The sequence below is a fragment of the Gymnogyps californianus genome, chromosome 1 (assembly GCF_018139145.2).
Source record: "Gymnogyps californianus isolate 813 chromosome 1, ASM1813914v2, whole genome shotgun sequence".
Classification (NCBI taxonomy): Eukaryota; Metazoa; Chordata; class Aves; order Accipitriformes; family Cathartidae; genus Gymnogyps; species Gymnogyps californianus.
In genome coordinates, this window is record NC_059471.1 from 64,898,904 (window position 1) to 64,920,369 (window position 21,466).

At 40.0% G+C, this 21,466-nt stretch overlaps 1 protein-coding gene across 1 annotated transcript in view; it reads right to left on the minus strand.

Moving 5' to 3' along the window:
- Nucleotides 1–5,911: 5,911 nt before the first annotated feature.
- COL4A1 (collagen type IV alpha 1 chain) overlaps nucleotides 5,912–21,466 on the minus strand; it is a 128,241-nt gene continuing 112,686 nt past the window's right edge. Inside the window, 9 exon segments of the mRNA XM_050915610.1 lie at nucleotides 5,912–8,098; nucleotides 9,832–10,004; nucleotides 11,035–11,149; nucleotides 13,948–14,125; nucleotides 15,643–15,855; nucleotides 16,003–16,101; nucleotides 17,502–17,630; nucleotides 19,623–19,694; nucleotides 20,370–20,442. Coding sequence (XP_050771567.1) covers nucleotides 8,017–8,098; nucleotides 9,832–10,004; nucleotides 11,035–11,149; nucleotides 13,948–14,125; nucleotides 15,643–15,855; nucleotides 16,003–16,101; nucleotides 17,502–17,630; nucleotides 19,623–19,694; nucleotides 20,370–20,442 — 1,134 coding nt within the window. The 3' untranslated portion in view covers nucleotides 5,912–8,016.

Below are 21,466 nucleotides of genomic sequence, written 5' to 3' on the forward strand. Positions count from 1 at the left end.
AGTCCCTTCTCTATTAAACAGGAAGACTTTTTAGCCCCCTCCTTCAAACTGTGTGGAGGAGTTTTAGGCTTCTGATCTCAAAAAAAGGACAGCTAGGATGGATCAAGGAGCACACTTGTAAGACTCCATATGTCAGATACCTGGTCATCCAGAACATCCTCTCCTAGCCATCGTTTCTCTTTCTATACTGACTCTTCCTGGAGCCCAAAGAAAAAGAGAGTAAGTCTTTCCTGAAAAAAATTTCTTGCCTCATTTCATCTATCATTAGTTCGCTTTGGAAGCTCTACTTTGAATATCATATGTTAGTGATTTTCTTCTCCTCCAGGAAAGTGACTGAGAAGACAGAAAGCGACTCTCATCAAGTGCCTCCTCTCGTTATTTAACATCTTATGTACAATAGCCACATAGCTGATCAAGCTGTCATTTTAAAACTGCTGCAACTCTGGATTCTATATAAGGTTGTATAAAGTAAAAAGTCTAACAAATGCAATGGAATATTCAAAAACTAAACAAGTATTTCTTTTTTTCATCACTGTTCAGGAGTGCCAGACACTTTGAGGCAGACCATGATCCAGCAGGGACAGACCTGGATCAGGAGTTAAGGACTGACTTCTTTTCTAACTAACTGAATGTAATTTCATTTCCATTTTTCCTGCTTGTAAAATGGGAGCAATGGCATTGATTTGCAATTGTAAACAACGTAGAAATACATGAATCAAAAATCTTGTATATCAGTTTATTCTAAGTAACGGTTGAAGATAGTTACTACTAAACTCCTATGGGTTTACTTTATAACTATGTACATAAACATAACCCTTTGTCTGAGTTTGCGGCTGTTCATATGTTAGTATTCAACGTACTTTTGTTATAGGAAGCAGAAAAAATCGGTTGTCACAAGTCTATGCAACTATATAAAATTAGATTCACTCTGTAAGAATGACAAGAATGTCCTTTGCTGAACCTTAGTGCCTCACGGAAGAGTTGGCTGCCTGTGAAAGGAGGTAGATGATCTTACACGTTCCCTCTCCTATTACTTGCTGCCACATGATGAGTTAATATTTGATTAGACAGTGCTGTATCTATGACACCTGTTCACCAGGGAGACTAGGCCAACAACTGATGTAATCTACCTTATTATATACTTAATGATAGAGGAGAAGTGCTGCTTTTTCAGCTTCCCACGTCTGCTTTTCATTTCCTCTCCTACACATTCCTGAGGGGTCATGTTCAGTGCCTTGCAAGAGCAAACAAACAACTACAACATTTCTCTCTCTCTCTCTGCGATTTGCCTGAAAAAGAGGAGAAAAAGTTTAAAAATTTCCACTGTACTGTGTGTTTCTGGAAAGAAATCTACTTCTTGCTAATAGTTATTAACATACATGTGTTGGCTAGATTTCTCTGACTACAATAGATCAGGACAAAACATACCAAAAAATGCCTTGGTACTAAAGCCACACAGAAGAGCTCATATTTTTCATGGTGGTGAATCAAGCACTTGGCCATACCTTCCAGATCCTCTTCACAAACGTCCTCTCAGACAATCTCAGGCTTTGACTAGTAGGACCTACTCAATTTTTTAGGTCCGCTCTCTGAAAAAGCGAGTGGCTCTAAGTGAAACCTTGCAGGGGCTCCAAAGCACCTCATCTGAGCAGAACCCCAATTATTCTCTCTGCAGAGTTATTAGTACCTGTGATCCCCAGGTGCAGTGCCTTCCTCTAGGAAATGCTGCGCTTCTGGTTTGCACCACCAGCAATCGCAGTGATCTTCAGAATCTGAATATAATTTTTATTTCGAATGTATAAGGTTGTGTTCAGGAGTCTACTCAACCAGTGTGATTTCTGTATTTTTTTCGATTTGGCCTTCGTAACTTCTGTAGCTTTCCTATTAAGAAATCCCCACCTTTGAGGGCATTTCCTCAAATTCCCTCATAACTGTAGGTGATTATAGCATTTCAGATACTGTCTTTCTTACTCGGAGTAACTGTTGGTATAATGTGAATATATTATCTAGAGAATATTTTCTCAAATTTCCATTTCAGAGTTCCCCCCCGCCATTTTAGAGAGTTCACCATCTTTCCATGAAGTAAGATTTGCCTTTGAACAGAGGAGGAGGAGAGCCGCAGTGTATTTTTATTGGAATGCCAGAACTTCTTTTCTATGTGTTCTTTATTGGGAAAGGGAGGGCTGAGAATAAGACAGGGTGTATCTTTCACTGCCCTGGGCCAGGTCCTTTCCTTAGTTCAGAGACAATGCTGAAAGGCCCGGATGGTATTAGCTTTGAACAGCGACAGTTGACAGTTCCCAATTGCTGATCAAGGGTGGTCAAAAAATCTGTGAAAAAGCTGTAGTCAGTCTATGTGGAAATGAGAGCAAACAGTCACTTCGTTTGTAGATGTGCCTGTTGAGCTACCAAGAGTCTTCTGTCTGGTACTCACCTTCTTCCCTGTCAGAGTTCCCACAGACGCTGCAACACATCTTCCATGCTGTGATAACAGGAGGTAGATCTCAATATAACTATAAAACAATACGTACTGAGAGTCCCCTGGGAATCAGCGTCTGAGCATCAGAGATAGCGTGGGGATTCCCAGATACGTTTTTGAAAGTGGTACACAGAAACAATTCTTGACATGTGATTCATGTGATTGCATTTCAAGTCCCTATGATTTTGTTGCCACTTTGATCACATCTCAGAAACAGGTTCATGTCCAAAATTAGGCTGGAAAAAAGTGCTGCTATAATTATTTAGAGGAAATAGGAAGAGGGGAACATCTTCCACTGCTAGCTACTATGCCCACAATGATAATAAAAGCTTTGGCAGAAGAGAGCACTGGGCATGTGCTAGCACTCCCCCCTTTGAACCTCGTCCAGGAACCGATGGTGAGAAATAACCACTTTGGTGCAAGCCTGAGAGGTACGTTCTAGAGAAAGCATACAGTGAGTTACACCGGTCTAAAAGCTGTGTGCTAAGAATAATAAAAAGGTTTGATCAATGCTCTTTAAACTGGTTTACAAGGACTTTCTCCCCTGCCCAGGCCATTTTACATGCTTATTTACTACAGTGTAAATCATACTTCATGGAGCTGAGATGACAAATGAAGCTTGCCACAATTCTGCATGAAATGTAACATGTTTTCTTAGGCGAGACAGAAGTTGACAGAGCATCAAATGATCATGTTCCATCTATAACTTTCACTCTGTCAAGTCTTCTGTCCTCTGCACGCCAATTATAATAAATATAGCTGACTGCATATAGCCAGAGGAAAATGAAGGCAGCTCTCTAACATATGTAAAACTAAAAGATTCAGACATTTGTACATCTTTTGATTGTTTACATAAAAGGAACGCTCTGTTCTCTTCGGTTTGAAGACAATAAGAAGCTGGAAAGGAATATATCTTTACAAATCAACATTGAAATATAAGCAAGAATATTCAGCTTGGAGTAACATCCTCCTACAGCAGGAGCTAAAGACAGAAGGTGGTGTCAGTACGCCTGCCTGGGTGAAATATCTTTACCATAGGAAGCATTTCTGAGTTCATGAGAAGTAGTAATGATTTATCCTCCCACAGGTATTAACACCTCAAGCGACACAACAAGCATATTGTTTGCTAGAGAGAAATAACCAAAAACCACACCCTGCCCCCCCTTGCATTTTTTGGAAGGACTTTCTTCTGACACTCTGAAGGAACAGAATGGTTTAAAAAATTATACTTTCAGGGTACTATTTTTTGAGGTTGTTCTGACTGTTAGTACCTCTTTCACAAAGAACATGGGGTGCTTCCTGCTCAGCCGTTAGTGCTAAAAGTAAGTTTGCATATTATTTTTTTATTTATAATTATGCCGTACAGACCCCCCCAATATTACAAACTCACAATTAAGATCAAGTTCGTACTAAATAAACTATACTATAATGGATGGGTGGAATGATTTCCTTCTCTCTACAGTCTTACCTCCGTCTGAAAACAGAGAGGCTGAATGCTTCCATGTGGCCACTGGATACTTCTTTTCTTAATAATGATTAATTATATCCCAGACCATCACTGGGCTCAGCACTAGCCTGAGCCTGATGCGTGCATTTAAGGATCCGCACTGGTCTCTCGTGTTCTCGCTGTGTTATCTAATTCAGAATGTGAAGTTCATAAGAAAGACTATTTCTGTATGAAGAGGCAGAAATGCAGCGGGCAGCACATCGCTGCCACTACGTGAACAGCAGAGAGAGAGGAAGCTCCACCGCAGCCTCAGGAAGAACGCTGCTGGACTCCTCCCGAAGGTCCCAGTGCAGGCATGGCCGATCACCGTTACCAGAGCAAGGGATGGAGACCCAGGCAGATACCAAGACACTTGCGGTTTCAAATTGTCAGGGGTCTTTCTTCGCGCCAGGTGCCACATTTTCTGTTTACTGGGCGTAGTGGGTGCTCTGGGACCCATGTGCCTGGCCCTGTGTTTTACGTGTTTATGTTCCGCCTTGTGTCGTTAGCCCAGATTACTCAAGATTTGTAAAACATGAAAGGTAGGAAAGGAATTCTCAAAAAGTCACGTAGCTTTACGATTTCAGTCATAAAAAGGTATGGCTTTAATACAATCGCTTTTCTGGGAGCCTAGCATGGGGATATTGTTCTCCTGTTTCATAGAAAAAAGTGTGTTTCATCAAGGAAGTTACCACTAAGAAAAGGATAAAAGATACAATTATAAACTGAATGTACACCTGTCAGAAAAGACACACAGGCTAAGAAATCATTTGTTTCAAAATATATATTGCATTATTTCATTATATTCTATTTTTATTTTTTTATGTATAGAATTTTTTAATTTTTTTTTTTACTGAAGACTGCTCCATTCCTATTTCAGAAGCAAAATTGCTGGCGACTAGACCACGTCAGAATAGAGACAGAGACTTGGGAAAATAGAGACCTGCCAGGCTGCTTCACATTTTAGCAGATTAGAGAACAAGGCATTTGTTAGTGCGAAGTTGTTAGTACCGACCTTACCATAAAGAGAGCAAGGGCACCACCTGCTGTTTTAGAAATGTATTTATTTGGGTCATGAAAGTTACTCTTCAAGTAGTGCATTCAAAAACAGTCAGGCCGACTAAACAAGCTGTACTTCTTTAGGAAAGCTTTCTCCTGAAATTTAAGCTTGTGCAAGACAATTTTAACAAATGATGTGTTTGCAGTTGCCTGTTCACACAATGAACCGTACTGTAGCAACAATGCTGGCCATAAATGACTGAACATGGGATACCGACAGATTTTGGAAAGCAAGGAAGGGTTTCACACTTCTGTTCTGCTTTAGTACATGGGCTCTTCCTCACCCAGGGCATCAAAATCTAGCATTCACAACATTTTCAATAGATCTGATTGATTGGTATTCGATAACCACCGAGAAGTTTACTCACTGACTTAAGCAGAAATAGCATCTTTAACACAACAATGGTTTAGGTCATTTTATGAGCTGGAGGTTATGGAATAAGTAATTGCTACTAGATAAGTAAGACATCAAACTATAGTTCAAACTATAGTTTTTGAAAATTTTCAAAGGACCTTGTTTCCAAAGTGCTCCTGGCTGAGAAAACACAGGTTAGTACACACCCAGCTGCAGTGAGTAGTCCCTTCACTAGCAAAAGGAACTGTTTTCTTACGCACAGATTTGATTTAAACATACGTGCAGGACTTTATAAATTCAACTGTCTGGCAGTTCTGAGACAATTTGAACGAAGCAAATTAAATCCCCAGCTGACCAGGAGATAAGCTGTAGAGTGCAATTAAAAAGTCTGAGCAGCACCTTGGATCCTCTGAGTTAGAGAAGGCTGAACGTCTGCTTAATTCTTCCTAGACGCCACAAGGAATCACCCTATAGTCTTCTCCTCTTCTTCTGAATAACAAGTGGCACTTAGAAAAACCCTGCATCGGGCTGATTAGGCATAACCAGACTCTTGTATTTTATAGGCTGGTAAGGGACTTTTGTGAGGACCGGTCATGTATAAATAAAATGATCATCTGTCAAAACTTCCATGAGAGTTAAGAATCAGTGCTAAAGGAAATGCCCAGTTTCCACCCAGGGGCCCTCCGTCATTTGGCCAGCCAATGTCCTCAAGGATTTTAAGTGCAAGTGAGTTCAGAGCAGCAGCAGCAGCAGCAGCAGCAGCAGCAGCCTCTTCACAAGTTTGGGAAAACATGAAACATTAACAAATTATGTGCTTTTGCCAAGGAAAAAGATATCACGGCCCATTTCCTCGTCAGATAACCAGAGTCAAGATTCACCTTGCCCACTTCCAAGCAAAACTATATGAGATATTTTAATTTTTATCCTGTATAATTCAGTTCTGATTTGTGCATGAAAAATTCAAGGGAAGAGTGAAAAATGTGTATAACTTGATTGCTTCCCATGAGCTAAGATAAAGTTAGCAGATTTTTGTAACGTGTTCACATCAAACATATTTCAGGAATAGGTGCATAACCCATGTTTTGTCTATCAGTACCGGTTCTTACAAGGTAACAACAGAGGTGTCAATACAGTGTCCTGTTTTCCCCTTTTGAAGATGCTTTGTACATCTGAAAGATGTGCAAAACAAAAATAATCTAGGATTGCATCAAGCTTGTGCATTTATTGGTGGCTTATTAAAAGTTAATTCATTGCTGTAAATGAATGCTAATAACAAATTAGTAAAAACTTTTTCTTTTCTTCTGTTTTTTTTACACAAATAGTTTTATTACAAACTTGAATTCTTAAGAAATCCACATGTAAGAAATTACACAAAGGCCTCGGCATTTGCAAAAGTCTTTTGGTATTTGCATGGTAATAGTCTATAAAACACTTTTGGACACAGATGTGCTCAAACAATGGTATCATTGCATAGAAACTCTTTAGAAATATTTCTGAGGCCACTTTGAAGAATTTTTTTGGCACAATATTAACAAAATTAAGGCCTTATACTTTTCAAAATCAAGTCATTCAGTGTGTGAGTAGTGTTTAAAACCCTGAAAAATATTAAATACAGAATAAAGACTATAAGCTCAAAGCAGGATTTACTATAATAAACACAAATAGCTATTAACCTGGGTTCAGTCTCTGCAACTTCAGCATTGAAATGGCCTATGTAAAATGAACATTTCACATCATATTTTGGCATTTAACATCAAATTCATGACACTGAAAAGAAGAAAACTTTTGTAAGCTTCTTTTTGAAATGATAAACTCAGAGCTTGATTTGCCTAATGGTTGATATCTATATAAATTACTAAAATATTTATATATATATTTTTTCTTGACCATTGCTGGATCATTCTTTATTCCACAGGAAAGTTTGTTCTACTGCATAAAGAAGCTGCATAGTACCAACATAGCAGAAACACTTACTTGCCTATTTGGGAAACCAATTTGGCAATCTCTTCCAGATGTAGTCCCATCAAAACCAATAGCACTAAAGACTACAAACAGAAGCAAAGGTTTGCAGGATGGCACTCTATGTTGTGAAAAGATGGTTACATGTTGCTTAACCACAGTCTGTAATCCCAAACTTCTTTTTTACATCAGTATTGCTTTGTACAGGAACAATAAGTACATACCCAAGAGTCTGGGATTTTGAGACACCTAGATAACGGTAACAACAAACTTATCTGGGGAAGAAAAATGAATCTAAATATATAATACAAGAATGAGAAAGGGGGGTCAAACAGTATAAGGCAGAACTGCATACCTCCTAGCACCTTTGCATTTTTTCTGGATAAATGCTGACTTTTTATTCTATCAGTGCATTGCATTTATATAAAAAATATATATATTTTGATCAAAAGTGCCATTTGGCATGTCAACATTTGAAGCTTATCTTTGTTGTCTCTTTTCTTCTTCAGCAAGGACAGGGCCAGTAAAGCAGTGTGTGTTAGTTATGCAAGTTCCTAAAAGGCACTTTACTGTTTTCATATTGGACAACAATGAGGTACATATGATATACGTCTAGGCTTCATTGCTGTTAAACGAATAGCACCATATTGTGTGAAATTAGTTGAAATTCAAAAGTCATTATGTTTTTCTCATACAGACTTGACAACGGCTAACATTTGAGCGCAGATCCCCTGCTTTCAAAGTTGAGGGAGTCGGTTTCCTATTAAAAATAAATAAATGAAAAGACCCATTAACAATTGTTCATACAAACAGTTTTCAGGTTTATAATTAAAAACACAAACTTTGTATGCAGCCAAGTGCCTCTTTAAGCTGTGCTGAATCAAGAACATGTCCCTAGGTTCTCCAATGTATATTCACTTTCAAGTTTCGTCACAAGCTATCACAAGATTAGTTTTAAACATTGTCCACTTCCAGTTACTTCAGAATTCAGTTCTGCCATGAGGCTGAACGTTTTCTTAACCAGAAGACAGTACCTGTTTAATCAGCAGTTTGAAAACATGCTGGAATTTGGGTAGTAAAACAAAACTAGGCAAAGAAACTGAAGACATTTGACTGTTCATGAGTTTCTGCTAACTCTTGTGACTTTACAGAAAAATGAAAAGCCAGCAAAGGGAATTATGTGATGTCATATAGAAAGACAAACCAAAATCTTTAGTCTCTAACCTATCATAAGGAGTTACTCCTAGCAACTGGAAACAAAGCATTTTCAGACAAAAGTGTGCTTACATTTAACACTTTTCTTTAAAAAGGATTATGAGTTTATAGGAAACTGAGGAGTATTTGTGAATTCTGATAGCAGGACAAGTCCCCTGATCTGGGATTATTTTATTAATTTGAGATACGGTTTGTAGCCAGAAGAGGGTATAAAGTTGACAGGTCTCTCGGTAGGACTCAACGAATACAAACAACTGTAGTGCTGACTCCTCTAAATTTTCCTCTGACCAGCTTTCCTCTTTCCTAGGGAGCCAGTGCTTACCCCAGTGTTGGCAAATGGGCTCCTTCAGTAGTAGCTTTTCTGGTTGATGAGATTATCACAGCCCCAGTGATAATCAGTCCCGGTGCTCAATTTTTCTACCTACTCAGTTGACAACTATCTTGTAGACAAACAGTCAAAACTGGCTAAACAACCTGCTTCATTTTGACTGAGACAGGCTAAGGAGCATTCACAGATCTAGAAGACATGAAGAGACGAAGGGTACCAGATGAAGGGTACCAGGAGCGGCAGCCTGGACTGCAGTGGAAGAGGATGCTTGCCTGCACTCCAGAGGAATGTCTGCTAATCAGGTAAGCTATGCAGACCTGGAAACTGGTCTATATGCTAACATATTAATAAAATTCATATGGAACAAATTAGACTGTGTTGAAAAATACTTCTGTGCAGGAGACCAGAACAAAGCCACTTAATTCCTGAAATTAGAACCTCAGCAGGACTGGAGAAATGCCTAAGGCCTCTGCCTTCAGCTGCATTTTATTCAGACATACTTCCTCCAACATTAGGGAAAGGTAAATAATTGTTCAGCTCACTTAGTTCAACACCTGCACTAATTTCAAGTGGTTCTATCATGTGTTAACATCCACTAGGGGGAATGTTACATTCTAACTTAATTTCAATCAGTATGTCAGCCTATGCCTACGACTCAGTGAATACAATCAAACATAGCAGAAATGCAAACATTGTTAGATTATTCTGAAAAGCAAAATAATAGGTACAAATGACACACTGTAAACACTAATGGAAGATACATTAATTAATTCCCCCAAAAGCTATTATAATTTTTTTCTTTTTGTTATGAAAATAATTAACTGTATATACTAACCAGGCTGGGGCACAGCCAATGCTTGAACCATGTATTACATTCAAACAATACTTCTCTTATTCAGTTACAAGGCTTGAATGCGTCTCAAATACTGATAAATAAATCATGAACTTACTTGAACATCTCATTCCTCTCTATAGTGGCAAGCCAGAAGCTGTAAGCATTTGCATAATAATTGCAGGTGCCCCGGCCATGGCATTCAATGAAGGGAGCGCTGCGAAACTCCTCTAGGCAGGAACCAGGAGACGCCAGGGCCTGGCCAGAGCCCTCCGCACCAGCACTGGTGTGCTAGAAAAACGCAAAAGCATCAGTCAGAGAGGGACCCTTTACCTCTTCTGCTGCAATACCTATTAACTCTCTTGCACAAATATTTCTTCACATGCCTCTCCTTGTCCTCTGTTGTATCTGTCTGCTGTTTTGTCCCTCAGCTCAAGGAGGAGCAACAAGGTGGAGCTGAAGGGCTCCAGAGGTGGCACTGGGTTCTCTCGCTTAATGGCAGCACAACACACCAGCAACATCAACTTCAGGGCAGCTGTATGCACAGAAATCCTTTAGGACTGACAGTAGGACCCCAGCTATCTCTATGCTAGCAATAGGCCAGGGCCAGCTCTCTGGCCCAGAAGGCATACAGACTGATATGGTTTATATCTGAACAGCTTAACCCAATTCCTGCCCCACATCACAGCAGCTTCTCTCCCACTACCGAGTGCTAACAGCTCTGGATCCATGCTGTTTCTCAGACCATGCCCAGACCTTGCCTGGGAGAGTGGCTGTTGATGCAGGCTGTGAGCATGACAGGAAGCATGCTAACAACTAACCTCTACGGAGGACTACAGAGGGGCTCTTCTAGGCCACTCCTTGGCCCTATTTATTTTACTAGTATAGATACAGCTGAAGAAACTGGATAAAAGGTCAAAAATGCCACCTGAAAACTGAAGGCTTATTCATCAAAAAATGGGAAGAGGACAGGCACTGATATGCTACCACTCTAGGAAGCTACTGCAACATAGAGGTAGAAGGACAATGGAAAATTGTGCTTATTTCCTCATTTATTCAGCACTTGGACCTTGTGCTGGAGCTGTAAACAAGAGAGCAAGCTGTGTGCATTTCCTGCAAAGTGAACAACTAATTGCTATTGCACTATTCTCATTTAGTAATTAGCCAGAATATTTTTAAAGTCACCAGAAAGGGCAGAGGTCTAATGCCCTCCTAAGACCTGAAGTGACACAGTCAGGTATTAACTTTCCCAGAGCAGGAGTGTAGATCAAATGCCTGAAACAAATGCTTTTCTCAGCTCAGTGTGCCCCAGTGCATTTACCATGACAAAGGAGTAACCAATCCAAAGTGAACTCCAGCCTTCAGGACATGGTGGTATTTGAATTGTTTGACTGTGAACAGCTATTACCATAGCAGGAGCTTCACACACAGAGCATCTAGAAAGACCAAGACATGAATGAGCTACATGCACTTCAGGATTAATACTTCTTCTTTTTTCAGAAGTTACTTTCTTTAAGGAATCTTGAATCAGAAAATGTTGTCACCTTCAGAAACAAAGGAAAATCAAAATGTTTCATTTAGAAAAACAACCAACTGGTTCTTTTTTTTTTTTATTCCCCTCATTTACTTAGGGACAGCTTAACTATGAAGTCTTATTCCTATTAGCCTTCCTATGAGCAAAGAACAAGAGACCTCTTATCTGAATATTTGTCGTCTTCTAGTCCCATTTGTACTGTAGTTTCTAAAAGTGCTCAATGTCATGAACACGAGAGGCAAACAGCCAAGCATTGTAGCTCAGCAAGTATCACTTAAAAGTGGTCTACTGTGATCAGAGACAAGTAACAGCAATTCATCATCCTAAACATAGCTCTGAGTGACTTCCATAGAGAAAGCCATCTCTCTGGAAAATGTCTTACAAAGGTAATCACTGCTAATCTAATCTAATGCAGACTCTTCCCCATGCATTTTCCTTGAAAGTGGCTTTTATTTACATTTGTGGTCTTTATCTCCAGAAAGAGATTTCTAGCAAAGTAACTTGAACAATGAACTTGAAAGCAACTCTTCAGAAAGCTATGCAGCACCAGTTCTTTTACTTTAGATAAATTCATTGTGTCTCAGAACTGCTAGGTTACTGAATAATCCAATGACCAATCATGCCTTCACAGGAGAACCATAAAAAATGTGAGTTGGGCTGGAAATTTTAATATGGGAGCTGGTAATAAGGAATTTGGTAGATATAATCCATTTTTTCTTGTACAACTCCTAAATTGGCTACTGCAGCTAGCAATGATGAAAATGATTCAAAACAGATACTTAGAACTAAACAGTCTGATTCCTATTATCAGAGCGGTGAAAAGAATCAAGTGCAAAATGGATTAAGTTGGATTATGGAAAATGCACAGAAGCAAAGGAATTCAGAATGAAAGCCTTCTATTTCTGACTTGTGAAGACTGCTTTCATACCTACTGCCTTCATCTTTAGTGCAGAAGCAAGACAGTTATTTTAAGAAACACATCAATGAAAGAGTAAGTTGAAAGAAGAATGTACAGCTGCCTCTATTCTTGGAGCTCTGCTTTGCTTCAAGAGATTTCTGGTATTTGAGTGGAAGGCCTTACATGAAAAGAAGTCCCATGACCCAAGGCAGCAAGTGACACTTCTACACCTTTTCAACTTTTGGACAGGGAAAACTGTTGGTTTAAAAGCCTCAACTAATAAAATAAATTGAAAGAATAGTCTACTCAGATTCCTTGCTGGTTTAAAAAAAATGTGTATTAAAATTATCTCAATCTCTGCTATGGCTAAAAAGAGAAAAACCCATATACGCACACATGTACACATATATATATACACACATATACATTTTTATGGCGTAAAAGCTACTCTATATGCATAAGATAAGGCAAAATGTTGGTGGGTACCTCCTTGAGCAAGAGTTTCAAAAGTGATTGTTAAAGCTTATTTTGTGTGCCTGATCAGGGATGGCATAAAAGGAACATGAATTTCAGAGGTTGGTCATCTGAATCTTTCTGAAAGTCAAGCCCCTTCCATTCACATCCAATTAACAACAAAAAAGTAAGACCAAGAAAAACTATAGTCTTTCTTGAGAATCTTGCCTTCAATCTGCCCACTCATTTTCAAGGCATACCAATTTCTATGGCACTAAACCAAAAATAGAGTACAGAGTACAACTGCAGGCACAAGATGGATTCTATTATACAAAATAAATATAAAATGTTTTGCAGTAGAGCCAAATAGTTTTTTGAACATACCAAGACGTCAAGACTACAACCTGCTAATGATTTGAATTGTCCTTTCTCTTGGATGGTATATACAGACCCGAGAAAACAGTAACAGCGATCTCCACTCCTATTCATTTTATACGGCAGGAAGAGGGATCAACAAGAGCTAATACAGATTGGAAGCAATGATGGGAATCATAGTAATGCCTATATCTAATGATTATCATTTAAGTTGTAAGTTGGAGATTCCCTTGTCAGATTCGTATCTCACAACAGTGGTACAGTTCATCACACTCTTGCTCACACCTCTGCCTTCAGCACTGGGCATATTATGCCAGGATAGTTTTTGCTAGTGGCCTTAAAATTTAAAATGGACCAAAAATTCAATATGTTGGATTGATGCAGAACAGTTATGTCTGATATAAGTGCCACACTTTATGCTAGCTGAGAATCTGGAACTATTAAAAAATAGATGATTGACTTTGCAACTGTTTCCTTTAATTCAGACAATAATGGCTGTATTCAAGCAGTATGTCCAAAACAATGGAAGAAGCCTGGCAGTGTACTGTACGATAAATAATGCTACCATTTTCAAACAAAAGGAAACTGAGCCATAAAAAGCTTCTAGCTATGGCTAGTCAAAAAAAGAATTGTTTTGGACAAGAATTGTGAATAAATTCAAAACTTTTTCTCCTTCAAAGTACATCATAGCTTTTGCAAAACATCATTTCAAAGTAAATCTTTTCACTTCAATTAGACTCAAAATAGACTACTCTATTTGTGTGAGTTTCCCCCAAAATGGATTTATTTTTGATCAAAGTCTAAACTGAAAACATGCACACTTTGAAACATTTCATCAAAGGAACTCAAACTTTAAATTTAAAGGCAGGAAATAAAAATATACAGATTAAAGGCCTTTTAAAAAAAAATAAAGTACCATACGCATTTTTCACAGGCTTCTTCATTTTACAAACACAACAGAACTGAAACCGTACCTGCTGATGAATGGTCTGATATTATCACCAGTGATAGGAGCCATATTCATTGGCATGGGTTCAGGAGTGGACAGCCAGTAGGAATAGTCATTCCTTGATGCAAAGTTACATACGTTGTTGATATTGCAGAATAAGAAAGGCATGGTACTAAATTTACGAAGACAGCTTCCTGCTGTGCCTGAAATGTTAAGTGAAACGTTACTTGTTAACCTGTTTTTGTTAAACCATTGCCAACTGCCAAACAAGTATTTCCAGGAGCAGCTAAAAAGCAGATGACACTTGCTCTGGAGAGTCCAGTTCTCTCAGAGGAAGTGACTTCTCTTAGCTCCATAAGGAAGGAACAGGGCAAGGCAAGGAGTAGCCCAGTCTTGCCTGTAGAACTATGGCATAACTCAGGTTGGAACAGACCTCTAGATGTCATCTATCCTAACCCCCTGCCAGTTAGATCAGCTTGCTTGGGTCCATAGCCAGTTGAGTTTTGAGTATCTCCAAAGACAGAGATTCAACAACCTCTCTGGGGTCCCGTTCCAGTGTTTCAGCATCAGCATGGTAAAAAAGCTTTTCTTTATGTTTCACTGGAACATATCTCATACTTGTGCCCATTGCTTCTTCTGTCACTGAGCCCCTCTGAGAAGAGTTTGCCTCCATCTTCTCTACCCTCCCTGTAGACAGCTGTAGACAGCAATAAAGTCCTCCCCCTAAATTTCTGTTAAGGCTGAGCAAACACAGTTCCATCAGGCTGTCCAGACCCCACTCGCCATCTTAGTAGCTAGCTGTTGTATTCACTGTGTTATATCAATGTCTTCCTTGTTCTAGGAGGCCCAAGTCTGGGCACAATATACCAGATGTGGTCTCACAACTGCCAAACAGAGGGGAAGAATCACTTCCCTCCATCTGCTGGTTGCACTTTTGCCAACAGAGCCCAGTAGGCCGGACAGTGCAGAATGGGGTAGTTGTTGCAAGGGCACACTGCTAAGTCACATTCAGTGTTGCTCACCAGGACTCCCAGGTCCTTTTCTGCAAGCAGCTTTCTAGCAGTCTGTACTGCTGCTACTGGAAATAGCAGTCAGTCCCCAGCCTGCTCTGTTGCACGAGGTTATTTCATTCTAGGTGTACCCCTTTGCATTTGCCTTTACCAAACTTCTTGAGGTTCTTCTCAGCCCTTTTCTCCAGCTTGGCCAGGTCCCTCTGAACGGCAGCTGTGTCCACTAGGGAATCAACCTTTCCTCCCAATCTGGCATTACCCACAAACTTGCTGAGAGTGCGCTCTATCCCATCACCCAAGTCATTAATAAATTCATTAAACAGTATTGGCCCAGTACTAATTCCTGAGGAACATCACTAATCAACAACCACCACTCAGACTTTGTACATCTGATCACATCCCTCTGGGCCTGATGGACCCACCAATTTTCCACTCACCTTATCATCTACTTAGCCAGCCCCTATCTCACTAATTTGACTACAAAGATACTATGGATGACCATGTCAAAGGCTTTGGAAAAGGCTTTCTTAAATAAACTGACGCTGTTTCCACTATACACCAAACCATTATTTGTACCAGCCCAGGAGGCATAATAAAGCACCAGGTAGCCAAGAAGAATTACACAGGTTTGTTCAAGACAGTTCTACAAATGAAAGAAACATTTGGTTTGTAATGAATTCTCCTAGAATTCTAATTTGGTCTCTACTTACCCAGATCTTGGCCATGTGCTCTTTCATTGCCTTGTACATAAAGCAAGGAGTAGCCATGGTAAATCAGCCTTGTTCCAAATGGACACGATGGTTCTTCAGTGGTTTGACTGTGTCTGGTAACAAGGAAGCCATGGGCAACAGATGGTGCACCTGGTGGGCCCATAGCCCCAGGCAAACCTTCAGGGCCAGGTGGACCAGGGAATCCTCTGGGCCCTACAATACAGAGAGCCTCTTTTTATCTCTACAGACAGCAGTACTCTACCTAAGTAACTAAAGAAGTGAAGTTAGAACATCCACACCTAATCTCCTGTGTTATTTTTCTATGAAGGAATCAAGTCTTTGAAGAACTCATGGGCTTACCTGGAGGACCGTAAGGACCAACTTCTCCTTTTTGCCCAGGTTTGCCATCAAACCCTGGACTACCAGGTGGTCCAGGTACACCTGAAGGTCCTGTCACCCCTGTTGAAAAACAAGGAATAGTTATTACTGGATATTACTTCATGTTAGTCCTGACTTTTTGGCTTTTAATACAGTACGGCACAGGCACACCTCAGCATAAACTAAACTCATGCAGATTCAATGCGTATATTTCAATATCTAGAGCACATATGTGGGTTACTGCAGGCGAAGTGATTACAGTAGAGAAGAGCAGAGAAGTAAGCAGAGGGTGTGCTTCTAAAATAACTAGTATTCACCTGGAATATGAAAAGGAAGGGCAGCAATCTCTTCCCTCTCTGCTTATCATATGACTCAATCAAAAATAGACCACAAAAAAGTAGGGTCATGAACAGTGGGAAAATCAGTATTCTCTTAGCTTCTTCCCAAACAGGTTTTCAGACTTATATTAAGTCTTCCCTTTATTCATTTCTAGGGATGCTTTGAGCCCTACCTAAACTCAGTAACTCTGACTTTGGGAAAAAGAAGTTAACAGCATCAGCACCATACCAGCATTTCTGTGGCACATCAGAAGCTTTAGATAGTCACAGCTGTCCTTTTCCTGATCACTCAAAAAGCAATATTGTGTTCATGTATTGAACTGACTACTAGAGAACAGTGACAGATCCTATACAAGCAAACCCATGCTGTGTTCAGTCACTGAGATTATTTCGTAGCTATTTCCTAATGAACAGCAGTTGTAGAGTTGTAACCCCACCTTCAAGAGCAAACTTCCATATCTATTATATTAAATAGAAAGAAGATATTCATTATATTCCACCGTAATTCCCCATCATCTTCTCATAAAACAATCAGGAACAAAGCTTTCCCTTAGAATCTTAATAGCTTAAGAACACGTCTGAGCTCCCACTCTCCATGTCCTGTCATTCTGAAGGACACGTGTCCTTGTGCCAGCATTTCATTTGTCTTATCCTTTGCTCCATTGCAATAAAAATTGTAATGTCCGGACTAAGAGATGAAATCTAGGACTATGGAACAAGCTTCCTCAGGAAGCACTTTCCACTCCAAGATCAAGGTGTTTTTCTTCGTGCTTGTCTTCTCCCAGAGACACACAGTAATTAAGTTTGGATTCAACACTAAAGACTGAAGATACCCTAACAAATGCATTTTGGGGAAAGGATGAGCAGTGTGTTGCAAGTCATTCTGCTTACTGCTGATCTCAGATACTGATGTGATGACTGCAGAGTGAGAGCCTATAAAAAAATCACTAGGAAGGCATCTGTTTCTGGGACTCCTTTAGATGAGCTTCAAAAAGGACGCTCTTCCTCATTGCTGACACAATTTAAGTGGCTTATAAAAAGCTGGATAATATTATACAAAAAATCTTCTAGTGTCTAGCCTACCATTGGTCTATTTTTACATTACTTAAAATGTATTTCTACTGGCAAGTTAGAAACTCTCACCTTGCTGTCCTTTAGGACCTGGAAGTCCTGGGAATCCTTTGAGACCAACTGGTCCTACAGGGCCAGGTAAGCCAGGATCCCCTTTAACAAGCTGAAAAGCACCTGGTGGGCCTGGTGGGCCTTGTAAACCTGCCGAAGTTAACAGAGGAAATCAGCACATATTTAGTATTGCACAACAAAAAAGTGAGAGAACAATGTTACCTTGTATTGCCATTTATGTAGTCAGAGAATAGACAGAACCTATAGCTACAAGATATCAATGTGTCCAAGACTTTATATGTGCATTGAGTAGGGTCATACCTGTTAAGAAGCCAAACCTGAAGTTGACTGAGGGTAGAAGACAATGGGGTTCAAGGCACAATGGGGGAAACAGCCTGGCCTGGGCCGCTGCCACTGACAAGCCTCTGGTAACACCTAAGTACTTGCACATGCTGCTGCTGAAAACCATATTGCTACCTCCTACATTCCCATCTCCCACCACACAGGACGGAGCAAGCCCACAGGCGTAGCTCTGACCAGAAGCACTGCGACCAGGGTGCACAAACAGGGAGTGGCATCTGTTGGGGGTGGCATTGGCAGTTTGCACGGCTGTTTGCTCAGAAGAGCTGCACACTCTGCCAGTTATGGGGCTGCTGCCTGCTCTGCCCACCTCTGCTCACCAGCTGGCTTAGGTCACACCAACTAACTGACGGCTATGCAAGCCTACCCAGAAGCTTGAGGTCTCCAGGGAATTAGAAAGATGACATCTTTCAAAAGAATTACCATTTTTTAAGTGGACTATTTTTCTAAGGACTGTAAGGAGACTGTGACATGCTGAAAGAAAATGGTGTCCACCACTGCAACTGCAATGCTGTGGCTGAAACCCAAACAGAAGCACTACAGCCTATCTATGCTGATGTCTCCACCCAAACAGACCTCCCAAGGACTGAAATAGCTGTCCAGACCTTAGGTTGCATGGAGTTCCCTCAGCAAGTTTGCGGATGACACCAAGCTGAGTGGTGTAGTCAATACACTAGAGGGAAGGGATGCCATCCAGAGGGACCTTGACATGCTTGAGAAGTGGGCCAATGTTAATCTCATGAAGTTCAACAAGGCCAAGTGCAAGGTCCTGCACCTGGGTTGAGGCAACCCCCGATATCAGTACAGACTGGGCAATGAATGGATTGAGAGCAGCCCTGCAGAGAAGGACTTGGGGATATAGGCAGACGAGAAATTGGATATGAGGCAGCAATGTGTGCTTGCAGCCCAGAAAGCCCCTCGTATTCTGGGCTACCTGAAAAGAAGTGTGGCCAGCAGGTGGAGGGAGGTGATTCTCCCCCTCTACTCTGCTCTCCTGAGACCCCACCTGGAGTACTGTGTTCAGCTCTGGGGTCCCCAGTACAAGAAAGACAGGGATCTGTTAGAGCAGGTCCAGAGGAGAACCATGAAAATGACTAGAGGGCTGGAACACCTCTCCTATGAAGAAAGGCTGAGAGAGCTGGAGTTGTTCAGCCAGGGAAGAGAAGGCTCTGGGGAGACCTTATTGCAGCATTTCAATATATAAAGGGGGCTTATAAGAAAGACGGAGAGAGACTTTTTACCAGGGCCTGTAGTGACAGGACAAGGGACAACAATTTTAAACAGAAAGAGAGTAGATTTAGATTGGACTTAACAAAGAATTTTTTTTACAATGAGGGTGGTGAGACACTGGAACAGGTTGCCCAGAGAAGTTGTGGATGCCCCATCATTGGAAATGTTCGAAGTCAGGTTGAATGGGGCTTTGAGCAACTTGATCTAGTGAAAGATGTCCCTGCCCATGGCAGGGGGGTTGGACTAGATGATCTCTAAAGGTCCCTTCCAACCCAAACCATTCTATGATTGTATGGTTCTAGGATACCATTTAAAGATTCTAATAATGACAAAACCTCAATATTGATTTTTCAGACCAGGAGATAAAGACATTCACTCTCTACCCAATACTTAAATCTAATCTGACCATTCAGATGCTGACACCATGATATCTGGTTTCACATTCTACCTTTTTACACTAAATAAAAGGGGGAGGGAGATATCCGTTGATTAGTCACAAAAAAACATTTTAACAACAACATCTGGGAAAAAAAGCAAGTCTTTATATTATACCTTTAGATCCAGGAAGACCTTGGTCACCTCGCTCACCCTTAAGGCCTGGGAAGCCAGGAGATCCTTTTGGACCTGAAGTCAAAGGAAATATTTACATGAAAATTCAATAATTTCTTGATTTGGAAGGATATGTGCAGAATAATCATGTACGACCCCATGGTCTTGCAAGGGCAACGACTTTATTCGCACACGTACTTTTTAACTGTTTGCAAGAACAAGATACAAACAACAACACTAAGTCATCAAAGAAATGATGACTGAAAACAAATTTATCTTTAATAATATCTTTCTCTAAATTATAAGAATTAATTTTTTTCTATTAATAACCACATTTTTTATACACGTGGTGTTTTCATGTATATGATGGTGACAGCAGCAGCAATATAGTCAACAATGGAGACATACTGAGCCCATGTTTCCTCAAATATAGCTATAACATTTGCCTCTCCAATTCTCAAGAAAATCTTGAAGATTCTTAACTGGTAATGTCTAAACAATTGATTTTACATCCACTTTTTAAAGCAAATGCACGCTTAAAATTGGCAAAGCAAGACAACAGGCAAAAGGCAAAAAACCTTGAGAAAAATCTCGATATTCTTCTGTGCTTTTGGATGCAGCTTTCAATGTCCTGTTTCAATAATTTGTAACATAGAGTCAACATTCTTTGAGCATCTTTTTTGAGAGAGGAAAGATATGAAAGAGACATCTTTGCATACTTTTTAGGAATATGGTAAATTTTCTTCTCACCTGGAACGCCTGGAACTCCTGGAGGTCCCAGATCACCCTTTTGACCAATATCTCCTGGTAAACCAGGACCACCCTGTATAAAAGAAAATGTGAAGTATGGTTATCCTACACTATTATGATATGACTCTCAAATAGGCTGTGTATTTTTGGAAAGCTATGAACAAAAAATTTAATATGAGAGAAAAGCCATTAATTTTAAGGAATCGTTATTCTACTACCATGATTAGATGAGAAGCTTCTCTTACAGGAACAAGCGTGACACCTTGTTCTTACTAAACTATTTTTTGCCTTACCAAGATACTAGATCAGAATAAGGTCTCACTAACGGTATAGCTAATAAAAACGTTCTCAACCATATAGACCATATTGTTATGAAAAACATCAGAAAGCACAAATCTCAGCAAATACTAATTTCAGTGCAGCCCCAGCAGGCGGTTGCTAGTTAGATAATTAAATGGGGTAATTCTAGACCACAGCAGACTTGAAAACTTCTGCATTCACATATGGAATGAAATTAAATGTGCTCGACAATTTATAATCCTCTGAAGATTTTTACTTTTCAACAGGGCTAAAATACTCAGGAATTAAAACACTTCAAACACAATGCGAACTCCTCCTTCTGACTTCGCTATCATAAACTGCTCCCCTGAAATTAATGCTAACAAGTTCATTGTAGCCTCACTTCAAGGAAAACCAAGCCCATATTTCAAAAGACACTGTAAATAGTCATTTAAATGACTGCCAATTTCCTTTTCTTCTTTTGTCTGTTGCAGATCATCTGCAAAAAGCTTGTAAGTATAGTTTAGAGTTTCTCCCTGGCTGAAGCAATATGGCAGTGATAGTCCCCTATATAATAAAATGTGGAACACAGGTGGAGGAAAGAAACAAAATCCCTTTGCTAAGTAACTTACCGAACAGAGGTTGGAGATGTGAATTGAGTACTCAGTGAAAAATAATACCAATGGTAAGATTCATCTCATCATATTTGGAGAGCAATAGAATAGACACACACAGGAGTGATTTTTCATTTGGTATGTTAGATGTTTATATTAAGGTGAGAAGAATGGCTCCCTACAAATGTCTAATTCTTTCCACTG